At 40.5% G+C, this 15,079-nt stretch overlaps 1 protein-coding gene across 1 annotated transcript in view; it reads left to right on the forward strand.

Annotated features, from left to right (window-relative positions):
- SMS (spermine synthase) overlaps nt 1–15,079 on the forward strand; it is a 78,534-nt gene that overhangs the window by 40,250 nt on the left and 23,205 nt on the right. The window contains exons 3-9 of the mRNA XM_084642585.1: nt 3,135–3,228; nt 5,622–5,686; nt 7,756–7,931; nt 9,442–9,596; nt 10,381–10,470; nt 11,613–11,727; nt 14,094–14,173. Coding sequence (XP_084498711.1) covers nt 3,135–3,228; nt 5,622–5,686; nt 7,756–7,931; nt 9,442–9,596; nt 10,381–10,470; nt 11,613–11,727; nt 14,094–14,173 — 775 coding nt within the window. The remainder of the gene's footprint in view (nt 1–3,134; nt 3,229–5,621; nt 5,687–7,755; nt 7,932–9,441; nt 9,597–10,380; nt 10,471–11,612; nt 11,728–14,093; nt 14,174–15,079) is intronic.

Raw genomic sequence — 15,079 nt, forward strand, 5'->3', positions numbered from 1 at the left:
TGTCAAAAATTTTGACCATCTCTAGGTTCTTAACTTAATAACCTCTCAGTCATATATAAAAGTTATCATTTTCTGGTAGTGCAAAACTTGCTTATACTATAGCAAATCCTGCTTTGCTGGAGCCAATCTCCTGCTAACTTTTACCAGATCCTAGCCATCCCACTCACGAAACAAAAACCACTCCAGAGTTTCCTGGCTTTGATGTTGCTTTTATAGCATTTGTGTATAGGCAATGCTACAGTGTGCAGAATCTTGCAAAAACACCAGCTCTTACACCCAAGCATTGATGCTGGTGGAGTGTTCAGGGCTGTCAAAGTAAAATGTCTGATGGGCTGACTCTGCCATATAAGAGTGGCTGGGGGGGATGGTGAATCTGAAGAACAGATGGGGACTGCAGTGGCAATGGTTGCTTTAAAAATAAATGGCGTAACTTGGTTGGTTTTTACTGTTGTACATATTTCTGGAAAGCTGGAGAAAGTCTCACTGTGTGTGCATTGCTATTGCTCATGTCCATCAGTGCACTGAATGTGCTTATAACTAAGTTGCTGTATTGAGGATTTTCACTAACATTTTACCATAGTGTTGAGATGGAAGAAAAAACCAAACCGTTATTAGAACAAAGTACCTGTGAGTGCCTTCTCCTAAGAGAGTTGTAATGTCACAGTGTTTCTAAAATGATGGAACAACATCCTAGTGACTAAGCTGATGGTTTAACGACTGCCATGTTTCACCTCCATTGTGGCTTATAATTACAAGACAAAGATGAATCTATCACTGGAATGGCCAAACTTACTGACCCTCCGAGCCGCATACAATAATCTTGAGAAGTTTGAGAGCTGCAAGATCTGCCGAGGTGCTGGGCTTCTGGCTCCACCGCCCCTTCATGGGGCTAAAGCCTTTTCATTCCCCTCCCTGCAGGGCAGAAACCCCTAATTCTACCACCTTGCTGCAGGGCAGATACTCCGAGTTTCTTCCCCCTTCTCATCTGGTAGGCAGAGAATGCGGGGTGCGTGGGGGGGTCCACGAGCTGCACTTTAACTGTAAAAGAGCCACATGTGGCTCACGAGCCACAGGTTATCAACGCCTGATCTGTCACATCACTGTTCATCTACTTTCCTCCATCAAACAGAACTAGCAGGTTGCTTATTATGCAAAAGTTATTTACTAGATAGTAGGAGGAAAAAGACTGGTCCATTGACTTTGATGAACCATGGTTTTAATGGTGTTAGTTTACAGATGTCTCATAGATAGTCTTAAATATTAGTGGGAAAGGCCTTGAGTGGACTGTTTCTGATACCATCTGGTTCAGATGAAAACTATAAATCTGCATATTTTAAAAAGTACTTTACAGATGTTACTGTAGATTTAAAAATAAAATTACTCCAAAGGGGATATGCTGCATATCCTTCTCCTAAGTCAGGTCCTGTAATAGAGACTTTGGTGAACTGAGACATCTCTTAAAGGGACTGGAGTTCCATCTTAAAGGCCTTCTCTTCTTTGCTTAAAAAAACCCAACAAACCTAACGAAATCCCGCTGATATCCAAAGCAAATGGCTGATGGATGGCCTCTAGAATAGAGCAAATGGTTTTGTTGTTGGTTCAGTGCATGTCATCCATGGCCTCTTCCTTTTTAGTTTTTAGGGTAATCACTTTAAGGCCAAAATTACTGGAAACTTTTAATCACTTTAAAAGTTTCCAGTAACTAAACTAGCAGAAACTAGTTACCCATTCTTACTTAGTACTTGTTTTGTCACTTAATTGTGTTTGTTGCCCCCCCCGCCCTCCCATAAAATACACTTTGTATTTCTTATGAATAGTCATTAATCTGTTAACATGAAAGCTGTCTGCATGAGGTGGCTCTAATACTTTAAGTTCTCTTGAAGTGAAAGGCAAGGGAATAGCTAATTGTTTTCTGAAACTTGTTTTGTTTTTAAGTATCTAATTATAACTCTAAACAAATTCTCATATTCAAAGAATAGAGACTGATGTGCAGTGTATTTTCCCTCTTGTTATGTCTGTGTTGGTTTTTATGCACTGCTGTGGTTTTGTTTGTTTGTTTTAAGATTAGTTGTATGATCTTTAGGGGGTGGCTGTCATGCTCCTGCCAACTCTGTATGTTGTTCAATTACTTTTTGAAAGAAACAGAGAGAGAAAATCATTATTTGACAGTGGAGCTGGAAAAATTACTAGACTTCTGAATTCATAGAATATCAGGGTTGGAAGGGACCTCAGGAGGTCATCTACTCCAACCCCCTGCTCAAAGCAGGACCAGTCCCCAACTAAATCATCTCAGCCAGGGCTTTGTCAAGTCCGACCTTAAAAACTTCTAAGGAAGGAGATTCCACCACCTCCCTAGGTAACGCATTCCAGTGTTTTACCACCCTCCTAGTGAAAAAGTTTTTCCTAATATCCAACCTAAACCTCCCCCACTGCAACTTGAGACCATTACTCCTCGTTCTGTCATCTGCTACCATGGAGAACAGTCTAGATCCATCCTTTTTGGAATCCCCTTTCAGGTAGTTGAAAGCAGCTATCAGATCCCCCCTCATTCTTCTCTTCCACAGACTAAACAATCCCAGATCCCTCAGCCTGTCCTCGTAAGTCATGTGTTCCAGTCCCCTAATCATTTTTGATGCCTTCCGCTGGACATTTTCCAATTTTTCCCCATCCTTCTTGTATTGTGGGGCCCAAAACTGGACACAGTACTCCAGATGAGGCCTAACTAATGTAGAATAAGGCAACGATCACGTCCTTCGATCTGCTGGCAATGCCCCTACTTATATATCCCAAAATGCCATTGGCCTTCTTGGCAACAAGGGCACACTGTTGACTCATATCCAGCTTTTCGTCCACTGTAACCCCTAGGTCCTTTTCTGCAGAACTGCTGCTTAGCCATTCGGTCCCTAGTCTGTAGCGGTGCATGGGATTCTTCCATCCTAAGTGCAGGACTCTGCACTTGTCCTTGTTGAACCTCATCAGATTTCTTTTGGCTCAATCCTCTAATTTGTCTAGGTCCCTCTGTATCCTATACCTACCCTCCAGCATTGCATTGTATTAAGAAATAGTTTTTCCTCTTGGTAAACTACAGTGTTGTTAATAAATGAAATCCTAATCACTATAATTTTGCTTTTTAGTTTTTCCAATCTGAGAATTTACCCTCATGGATTAGTATTGGTGGATCTGCAGAGCCACAGTGATGATATTAAAGGAAGAGATGAAATTGATCATGTAAGTATACCATTAGCCATCTCAAAGCATGTAGAAGAAATCCTAGCAGTTTCTTTGAATATGTCAGTGTGGATCCCACTATAGGTGAATGTGTCCACAAGATCTGAGTCTTTTGAATAGCAGTGTCTGTTGCAGCTGGCCATGCATCCTGTACCTCCTTGTGCTCTCAAGCAGGAGTAAAAGTGGCTGCCACCCTCCCCTCGCCTCTTACCACCTGTGGCAACAAAATAAAACCGTGGTGTCCAGCCCACTATCTCTTAGTGTTGGCTAAATCTTCTGCCTGACTCTATCTATCTGATTTAGACTCAAGAACTAACACTCTGTGTGTGTGTGTATACATACTTGCTCTAGTATACTGATAGAACTAAATCTTTCAGGATGTCTTTTTGTGGCCATATGAGGCTACTTAGGACATTTTACCTAGCTAGATCACCAGATGGCTGGTGTACCTCTCCCTCCAAATGTGAAGGCCCACTCCACCGGAGCACAAACAATGTCTTCTGCCAGTTTCAGGAATATCTACAAGGCAGCAGTGTGGAGTAACCCACTGACTTTTGTCAAACTTCATGCCCTTAACTTAGCAGCCAGGTCAGATGCCAAGTTTGGGAGAGCTGTACTGCAACTGCTGTTCAACTGAAGCGCTTTATTCCCACCACCCGGAGGTGACACTGCTTAGTGGTAGTGCAAACTTCCATATGCTGCTGTGTCTTAATGCCAAGTTGGAGAATCAGCTACCTTTTTACTTAGAATGAGAGCCTCTGTATGCCCATTTGATCCTTGGCCTCCAGGCTGATACTGTCAATAAATGTGCCAATTGTGGTTATAGCTGCTGTCATGTGGATACTATTCACTAGGAATTGGGCTAAGACTGCTAACTTCACATGGTCATAAAGTTGACCAGATCTGTATTGGTAACTTACAAGTGAAAGGCTGTGTGTCATTACTTTTCTCTTGAGATACCCAGTGTGACAGGGTGTGTAAACACCGCATTGAAAGGGCCAGGGCCAGCGTGGGCTCTGTGTGCTAAGGTAGCTATGCCAGTCATGCATGGTAAAGAGGAAACTACTATCAGCAAGGGGGAAGTCCTGAGAAGGAAGTGGCTGCTGAAGCAATAGGAGGAACCTCCCAATGCCAGAGATCCTATACCTCCCTTGTGTCATTGCCCTCCCACTCCCCTCCCCGCCCGGCTCTGCAAGGAGTCAGGTGAACCTCAGAGAAGCCCAGGAGGGAGAGACTGGCATGGCTACCTGGCCAAGAGTCCATAAAGCTGCTACCCAGGCACCCCCAAAGTAAGGTGGTGCTACTGACCTCTTTCAAACTCAGCCTCAAGCCTAACGCCTTCCTTCCATCTAAACGCAAATTGTGTTAACTCAGGGCTTGGACCCAGGCTCTCAGTACTCCACGAGCCCGAGTCAAGCCAGGATCCAGGGTTTGAGACCTGTTGCTTTACAGGGTAGACACAGCCCAACTGGACTTGTGCTTTGGGAGTCCACCAAAGGCATTCCATGCTCCCAGATGCTGACTTTCTTTGTCCTCTTGACAGTCAAGTGTGGTGGTTAGTCAAGGTTTCCCACACTGCATCATGAACCAAGGGTTAGAGCGGCCCTGTGTTGGGAGGGTACTAGGAAGGTTGGGTGACTGGACTCAGGCCCACATAATGCAGTGTAGATGCTGGTTGGGACCCAGGGTTTGACAATTCCTAACCTGGGGTTACAAATGAGTTTAGACACTCAAGCTGTAAGTTAACAAACCCATGGACTGCTAACTGGAATTCTGCTGACTCTGGGCTCTTACCCTTTGGGCTCTTACCCATACACAGCAATTAAACATCTGTGGCTGGCTGGGTCAGCTGACTTGGACTTGTGGGGCTATAAAATTTCTGTGCTGACGTTCAGGCCCAAGTCTGAACATCTGTACTGCAAGTTTTCAGCCCTGCAAGGCTGACTCAGGCCAGCTGACTCGGGCTTGTGGGGCTCGGGTTGTGGGGCTGATAAATTGTGGTGTAGGTTTTTCTAGCTCAGGTTGCAGCTTGAGTCCTGGGACCCTCCCACCTCACAGGGTCCTAGAGCCCCAAACCCAGCCTGAGCCGGAAGTCTACACTGCCGCTGAACAGTCCCACAGCCTGAACCTGGCGAGCCCGAGTCAGCTGGCATGGGCCAGCCACGGGTGTCTAATGGCAGTGTAGACATGCCCTAAGGTGCTGGGGCCTGGACTGGGCTGGGCTGACCTGTGGGTGATAATTGGGCGTGACCAGGGGCCTCAACCCAGCTGTATAAGCACCACAGGGAGACTCTTTTTACACATTATTTAACACTATTTCAAATTACTGTATCGTGGGTGGGGAAGTGTATTTCTGAACTTCGTAAATTCAACATCTTTCATGTTTCTTACAGCTACTAAATAAGATAGAAGAAAGAATGAAAGAGTTGTTTCACAGCAGTATCAAAAGGGTAAAGCGGTATGTTATTTTTAATGTATCATCACCATTTAACTTGATTTACGTTAACATTGAAAGTGAGTCAAATCCTGCTTTGTTACACAGGTGTAAGTAGGGTCTAATTCTTCTGAAGCCAGGGAATCACTCTGGATTGACACAGAATTTGGTTCAACGTTTTGATCCTGTAGTGTAGTGGACAGGTCTGTGGACATACCTTTTGATTTACTGCTAATTTTTCTTTCTAATCCTCAGATTTGTTCAAACAAATGCATGTATATAAATATATTTTTGTATAATTTTTTGAAAAATTCATATGGCAGTTAACTTCTATAATAAATACCTGTTCAAAGAAACACTGTCAAGATTGGTAGGCGCAAAACTGAGTTCTTGGTATATAACAAATTCCACATTACTTTTTTTTTAATAGGAGATTTTTGTTTCCCAGACACATTCTATAGTGCTGTCTAGTACTGGTAAGCAATCCTGTTGTAACGTACCAATAGCAACTATCTCTGCTGTGGTGGAGTTTTGTAAGGAAACTCAGTTTCAGGTTTCTAAGAGGCTATTAAAATCACCAATAATAAATTACTGCCTTTATCTATATCTATATATAATTTTTAGAGAGAGACACACACAGTCTGTTATTGGTTTGTTTTGTGTTTTTTTTTTAAGTCTGAGCATGTCTGCTTTCTCAATACCTATAAATGTGGTGGTTTTATTTCAGAATTGATAAATATTGCCACTCGGCTTGTTGTTAAAATTGTACATAGACTAAGCCATTGTGTAATACTAATCCTTTGCATACTATGTAATAATTATGGTACATGAAGAGAGAAAGGGAATCCAAAATAAAGAAAAAGTAGTTTGAAATATTTTCATAACAATTGAGTTGAATAAATAAAAAATCAGAGAAAATAGCATTTTAATTTCAGTTTGATATTTTGATGTGGTCAAATGGAGAGGCTATCTTGTCCATGTGTGTTTATTTTATAAGGACTGCAAAGGTCTTTCACTCTCAAAGCAGAACAGCCAGAAATTGCAGGTCCTGATTTTTTTTGCCTTCCCATATTTGTGCTTGTCGATGTATATTTTTGTACTTTCTCCCACTGTGTACTGCCATCTAGTGTCTCTCAGAAGGTATAATTTTGACTTTTGTCCTTTAGAATCACTGGACATTCAAAAGATCAATTTATATTTTCAAAAAGCTTAATTTTCCTAAATATGAAACAAATTAAATCAGTGTTTAGACGGTCTTGCACAGAAGAATAACAAAAGCATTTTGATCTGTTGGTGTCACCTTAACCATGAACGCTGAATGTGAATTTGTCTTTTTAAAGCTAACTAATTTTTTAAAACTGAACTTATACTCGATTAAGAAATTGTAAAATGACTTACTAGATTCATCCAACTTTGAGGCTGCATATCTGAGCCAGACTTTCAGAAATTAATGCAAATTCTGGTGGAAACATCCAAATGTGTTTCACATCTACGTTAAGAATAAAGGCAGGCAGTGCTTAAACTTGTTTGGTGTCTTTTTGCCCATGTTCTGCATTTGTGTCATTAATTTCAGTTTCTAGTTTCAAATTAAGTGTCTAGTGTTCCACAAATCCTCTTCCCCAGGATAAAAGACTGATTCACACACAGGTTGCTAGAGTAGTGCTAAATTAAAGTATCAACACGCAGATTCTCCTGTAGACACTAGCAATCCTTGTATATTTGACTGCTAGCTAAAATATTTCAAATAACCTTCATGAGCATTACACACAAATTGGAATAACTTCGTATACAGTGCAATTTTACTGAATACAAGAAAAATGTAAAAATCACATTGAAAATTTTTATTTTTTGTATGAATGCTATTTGGATTGTATTTTCTTGCAAAATCGTAGATTAAACGTGTATTTGAGTTGGTGTCCACAACATTCAGTTATGTAGTACTGCATTCCTAATGATGATAAGAAAATGTTAAGTACTGTGGGGAGGGAGAGCATCTCTCATGTATTGCATTCATGCTAAATTAAAGGAGAATGAGGAATGTTCGTTAACTTTCAGAGTGAATCGTGAATAGTTTTTGTTTTCCCCTTCCTTAGATTGCCAGCAACTGTGAGAGGAGGAGCCATTGATAGATACTGGCCCACGGCTGATGGGCGTTTGGTAGAGTATGACATAGATGAGGTTGTTTATGATGAAGAGTCGCCTTATCAGAATATTAAAATTCTACATTCGAAACAGTTTGGGAATATTCTTATCCTCAGTGGGGATGTTAGTAAGTATAGTTTTTTTACAATGTGCTGTTGCTCTAAAGCTGTAGGTCATTTGGAGTCTATCTTGTCAGAACACCCCTTTGTTAGTTTCCCTGCAAGTAAGAGGTTGTGTGGATTTTTTTGGGGTGTGTGTGTGTGTGCGTGTTTTAAAGGCACCTTTTTCAAAGTATCAAACAGAAAGTTTCAGAAAATTGTAAGTGAAGAAAACTCTCTTATATTTAACCCTTTCCCACTCCCCAGGCTATGCAACCTCTGAGAGTTACTTTAATGGACTGGAAAGCAAACTCAGTGATCTATCTTCTAAACAACTGCCCATTATTTTAAAGGACAAATGAAATGATTTTCCCTAGTCTGCCTTAAGGTTTCATAACCTTGTTAGATGGCTTATTTCCCCCTGTAAAATATTTGGGCCTTTGGCGACTTGCTTTCTACTTGTTAACTAATTTTCTTTGGTTGAGGCCAGCTAGGGGTAGCCAAATCTCAGCCTTTTAGCAGTCTCAATCTCTCCATCAATACTACTTCTTCGAGTACTTGTACATGTCCATTCTGATTTGGGTGTGTGCATGCCCTGAGCACAGCTGTCGGGAATGTTTCCTCTAGTGGTATCCGATGGCTTAGCTCTGGCACCCCCTGGAGCTGTGTGATCATAGAACTGATATAAGGGGCCCGCTGAGCCTGCGCTCTTCAGTTCCTTCTTACTGTCCGTGAGGGCTGTTGGAACTGCCTCTTTGCGTTTGCAAAGTGCCTTTAGTGGTTCTCTCTATAGTTTTCCTGTACATAGTTTCTTAGTCTAGTTTTTAGTTGTTTTAGTGTAGTAGGGGTTGGGCTCCTCTCCATGCCCGGAGAGGCTGTCCATCCCTCCCCCAGTACCGGGGCATGCCTCGGTCACTGGGGTTTAAACAGTGTGCTTCCTGTGGCAAGCCTATGCCTACCAGTGACCCTCACTTAAATTGTCTCAAGTGTCTGGAGGAGGGCCACAGGAAAGAACGTTGCCAGATCTGCCGTGATTTCAAACCCCTCTGGTGCGCTTTGCAGGCATTGTGTAGACAAATAAATAAATATATATAATAAAATGATAGCCCAGGGAACTGCTCAATTAACTGAGGTGTAAGAAAAAGCCAATGAATTAGCAGAGGGTATGCAGTAATGCCCCCACCTGCAACTGGCTGCTTGTGGTTATATCTGCACAGAGTTCACTGACCCTAGTAGGGGTCATCATGCAGATCTACCCATGCAGAGTAAATGATGGGATGGGAACCGAAGTAACCATAAAAATTCCATGCAGGGAAAGCCCTTAGTTCTGGCATGTCCTCACTTTGGAGAGCTGGACTTTGTAACGTTAACACTTGTAAGTGTTGGTGTTTTTGTTCTGGAAGAATATAAAATCCATGCTGGTTTTCACACTGACAATACACAGCATTGCTTTTAAGATGCATCTGGTCTACTGTAGTTAGTAATTAACAGACTTACAAATGCAAAGCTTCTGACCAACTTTCTCTTTGTTACTTCCAGATCTGGCAGAGAGCGACCTGGCATATACGCAAGCCATAATGGGCAGTGGGAAAGAAGACTTCACTGGGAAAGAAGTGCTGATCCTAGGAGGTGGTGATGGGGGTATACTGTATGAAATAGTCAAACTGAAACCAAAGATGGTCACCATGGTGGAGATATCCTTTCAACAAATGACCATTCATGTTAATAATCTAGCATACTCTTCCTTATGTATCTTGGGACCTCAAGTTAAATGTCTCTTGTATGAACTTGTGTTGGGAGACTGGTTCTGTCTAAGCCAAAAAATAGGAATGGTTTTAGACCCAATCACTACAACATGCAGGCATTGACTGTGAGATCTGATCCTGGCCAAGTTCCTAATCCAAATCGTAGCTCTCGAACAGCATTTTCTGCACTTTGAGTTGAACCCTGATTTCCTTATTTAGGTAACTTAAAGCCATTGATGTCAATGGGAATGTCACCTGATTAAAGACTTCAGGATTTGGTTCTTAATGATGATGGCATATGTCAACCGTATCCTCTTTCTCAGATACCAGTTAAAGAAAATGATCCAAAGGTGGCTTCATAAATAAGATTTCAAAGTTCCATTTTCCAGATATGATTTGCTATTAGTCACTGTACATAGCAAATTTCATTAGTCTATAAACCAAAATAATTATCATCATCATTGTATTAAAACAGTACACTTTTAAAATGTATGGTAAATTATGGTGCCAACAATGCTGGTTGGAAAGAATTTTTTTTTAATATAAATAATATCTTAAACCTCTAATTGAGGTTGGGAATGAATTCCTAATCCTAGATGTTGCAGTAAATATGTATTACTATTACTATTCCTCCATAAGATTGACTATATCTCTTTGATAAAAGGATAAAACCCCCAAAACTTTGGTTAATGAAAGGTGAACAGAATTTAATGTTCCTTAACTAACATCAAACATTGACCAAATGGTGATCGACGGGTGTAGAAAATACATGCGTAAAACATGTGGAGATGTCTTAGACAATCTTAAAGGAGAATGCTATCAGGTAATCTATCTGTTGCCTTCATTGCAAGTAACTTTTACAAATGAAAATATGATTTAGATCTAGATTTAGATCTGGCAATTTATTGTTTTGGGAAGTTTTTTGTATGCCATCTGACTTCTTAACATTTTCTTTCCTACTATTTTAGGCTTAATCCATATCTGCATTTCTGAATCATGGTATAGTTTGCACTAGGGTTTGGATTCAAAACACTGATTCATTAATTTTGGATTATTTAACTCTGCCTCTCCAAACCCACTCTGTTTTCTTAATATTTACAACCCACACTTGGAATAATAAAGAAACTTGAATCGTAATAATGCATATTGGCATCACCAAACCTTGTTAGTAGCTGAGTGAAAATAGGTAATATTAATATAAAATTAGAGTATGGTATCTAATAACTCCCAGTATAAACTGGCTGAGAAGTAATGCAAATCATAAGCTTAATTCAATTGCTAGTACATCATTCAGAATCTCAGATATAGTTCACATGATTGGGGGGTTAATTTGGTTTTATCTGTGCTATTATTTGCTTGAAATCTGTTGGCAAATTCTATTCATACGAGTAAATATTCTACCCTCTTTCCCCCATTGGAAGAAAGAAGAAACTGGGTTACTGAGAAGGTTATGTAACATATCATGTCTGTCAGAGCAGGTAAACTAGCCCACAGCTACTGGATCATAATTCGGTATCTTAACTGCAAGGTTATTCTTCCTAAGGACATATCTTTGAATACTAGCTAGTTTTCTTGGAGAAAAACTAGCAAAAGTTGCATGATATTTTGCATGTGTTAAGTGCCTTTCATCCAAGGATCTCAAAACTTGCCACTATCTTGTGAGGCTAGTAACTACTTCCCCATCTAAAAAATGGGGAATAACAGAGGCACAAGTGATCTAAGTGGTCATCCAGCAGTCGGTGACAGAGCTGGGAATGGAAATTCTGGTTCGCTGCTGCATCACTCCCGCGCTCAATCCCCCACGCATTGCCTTCTATATTGAGATATAAAAAGCTAAGATTAGAACCTTATGTTAAAGTCAGACTTAATTCTGACCTCTTTCCCTATTTCAATGCTTATAGATCATATTAGTGCAGTCAGTTTAAGAAGATTTTGATCACTTATTAAAACATAGTAATTTTTTAGGTTCTAATAGAAGACTGTGTTCCAGTACTGAAGAGGTATGCCAAAGAAGGAAGGATGTTTGATTATGTAATTAATGATCTGACAGCTGTTCCAATCTCCACATCTCCTGAAGAAGGTTAATTCTTTGTTTATACTAATTGTTTTTAACACTTCGCTTTCTTGACAGTTTGCAGCAAAATATTATTTTGGGGGTTAAAATGAGGGGGATCTTTTTACCTTATGTGATGCTTGCTGCTTGGGGGTACCCTGCGTTGTGAGGAACCTTGCTGCCCCTTCTGCATCCTGCCCCATCCCTCCTGGCTTCACCTTGAGGAAACCTTGTCTGTACCTGCCATGGGTCAGCTCCCCAACTCCATGGGCAACACAAGCATGCTCTTCTAGGCCTACTCAGCCCTGCTGACTCTGCAGGTTAGTGAAAGGCACACTCCAACTCCGGAGCATCTGCCTGGATTGTCTAGTCCCATGGGGCTCCTGGGTCACAGCCAGTTGTACCAAAAGCTAAATAGCAGAGTACAGTGATGGGGTACACCTACACTGCAAAAAAAACCAACCCCAAAACAAAACCTGTGGCAGGGAATCTCAGCCTGGGTCATTTCATGCGGGGCTAAAAACAGTAGTGTCAGTGTTCCCAGTTGGGCCGGAGCACAGGCTCTGAGACCACCCCGTCTTGCTGTGGGAACATCTGCACTGCTATTTTTACCCCTGTAGTGTGAGCCTGAGTCAGTTGATGTGGGCTCTAAGACTCTGCCATGGCTTTTTCCCCTGCAGAAGTATAGACATATATCCACAAGTACATCGTTCCTCCCAAAACCCCCCTCCCCCCCTTCTTTTCTGGATATTGGTGGTGATGGGGACCTAGTCACTGCACAGCAATGAACCCAACTGTACACTTACTAAGAGTTTATTTCAGCCATGTCAGAGTCTCATTCAGCAGCGTGTGGGGTGGTATTCGCAGCAGTTTCTGTAAGTAATAGGCTCTTTTGAGACCAGAGATGTTGTCATAATTAGGAGCACTAGGAAGAAAAGCAAGGGGGGGGGAGGAAAGGGAGTGCACATGCATGCAGGTGGAGAGAAGAATTGTGACTATCAGGACTTCTAAATTTTAGCATTCAGTTCCTGAATTGGGAAAAAGGGGAAGTGAGGAGCACTTTCCTTGCAAATTTTGAAGTAAATGTCACAGAAGAATCTTTATTTTCCCCCATCTCCACTTCCCGAGTTGAATTTAAACAGTACAGCTAGTTTATAAACTATGGAAGACTTTGGAAACACAAATCTGTTTTTTACAGCTTGCCATAGATTTGTGACCTACAGAACATGAATGTACGTTTTCTTTAATTGGGTCTTACGAAATTGGGGGACACATTATTTTATGTTCTCAGGCAGGGAGATGTGTTTTTTAAAATAAATGTAATAGTGTATCCCTATATTTGAGTTGCTGCTCTAGCATGTACATTTTTGGAGCACTTTTTGCCCAGATTTCTTTTCTGTTTGGAGCATTTCTTCCCTCTCCTCCCATTTACGCTGAAAGTTGAGGTCCTTTTTCAAAACAGTTGAGGACTTCAGAATTATTATGTACTATATCACCATTCTGTTAAAATATGGATATGGAACACTTTAGGGAACATAAGATACCTTCCCTATGGAGAATAGAATTTTCCTTGCAGAAGACACAGTGGGGCTGGAATGACTAGAGAAAGTTGAAGTCTTATTGTGCTATATGTTGAAGGACAGTAAGATCTCAATATTTCATTAGGTGGCGCTATTTTAGGTCTCTTTCCTGTAATGCCTTCTAGATAACAAATAACTGTTAGCTTGAGTTGCCGATTGCAGTTATGCTTGAGAAATAAGTTAAATCTTCCTGAGGGTTAGTGTAATGCATTCATCCAATGACGTAAAGAATCACATTACATTTTTTCTTCTGCAGATTTTTCTTATTTTCAGGGCTCTGGAGCTGTTCATCTTGAACTGCTCCCAATATGCACCTTGCAGTGTGGAAAAATTAGAGCTGAAGGGGGAATGTCACGCATCTAACCTCCATAGTTTAGGATTGCAGGCTTGCTTCTTCTATGCCCTTGGCTGGGTGGAAACTGCATTACCTTATTGGTAATGAAATACTTTTCTATTGATATTCTGTGCTTAAAAAGTCCAATTACTGTCATCGAAGACTTGATTTTTTTTCCTGAAATTTTCTTTGTTTACCCTTTAGTTTGACTTTAAGCACAGTCAGCTGAATAGTGGGAACTCATGAAAATACGTGTGGGAATTCACACTACAGGTTATGGAAAGTCTCTCAGAAATGCTTAAAAAACCTGACAAAAATCCAAACAGCCCAAGTGCTGGTAATCAACACTTTATTTAAACTAATGATGGAGAAAAATAATCATCCTGCTGAAATATTCCGTAGCAGTGCTTAAATATTAGTTATGTAATGCTTAGCAAGCCACTAGTACTTGAAAATTCTAATTCATTCTTTATATCCAGATTCTACATGGGAGTTTCTACGATTGATTCTTGACCTTTCAATGAAAGTCCTGAAACATGATGGAAAATATTTCACGCAGGTATGACACTGTGATTAAAAGAAATAATTCTGCATTCTCTCTCTATATAGTGACTTACATTTTCGGATCTTGAAAAAATACTTTCTGACTTTTTCTTTAATATATTGCTAGGGATATTTGTTTGAAACATGGTCTTTGTTGCTGCTGACTCATTTGTTTCTGGTGGTGCATGTTTTCAGCTGAGGTCATAGTGTATTAGTTTTGACATTTATAATCACTTCTTCAGAAACTAGTTGGCTTGTCACAGAGGATTATGTCTTCAAGTGGTGTTTAAAAAAGCAAGAACTGGTGAATTGTTAAACAATGAACCAGTTTTCAGGCCAATGGCTCTAGTAATATATAAACAAAAGATGAAAACTTATGTGTCCATAAGGCATGAGTGAGTTGAAAACTGACCTACTGGGTGCTGAACCAGCAATAAATGGAGAGTTAATAATAAAGAACACATCCCCATAGTATGTTTAGATTGCTAGCTCCAACTTCAAGGACCAGATTTGCAAATATAAATTTTTGCCTGCATTTTTCCAGCCACAAAATTAGAGGCAACTTTTGAAAACCTGGTCTAATTTTGGCACTTGTAAAAACACTTCAGGTGAAGATAGTGGCAAAACTCTGATTTCCAAGTGCCCATTAATGTTGAAACCTCTGGCCTAATATTCATTAACTTAAATGATTGAAAAAATATAAAAGCCTTTTAATATAGTAACTGATGTAAAACCACTTCAGGTGTAATTCTAATCAAACTTTCACTGGAAGACACTTTTAAAATATTGTGATGCTTTCTCTGGGTGCCCAAAACCGTAAGCCACTGTTACCCCTCTGCCTCAGCAAGAGAGAGCTTTGCTGGAGCTTAAACTGTGTGTCGGGTCCCTGCCACACCATTATGTCCACCTCACCAGCAAACTC

This window comes from Lepidochelys olivacea, assembly GCF_965140295.1.
Source record: "Lepidochelys olivacea isolate rLepOli2 genome assembly, chromosome: 1".
Classification (NCBI taxonomy): domain Eukaryota; kingdom Metazoa; phylum Chordata; order Testudines; family Cheloniidae; genus Lepidochelys; species Lepidochelys olivacea.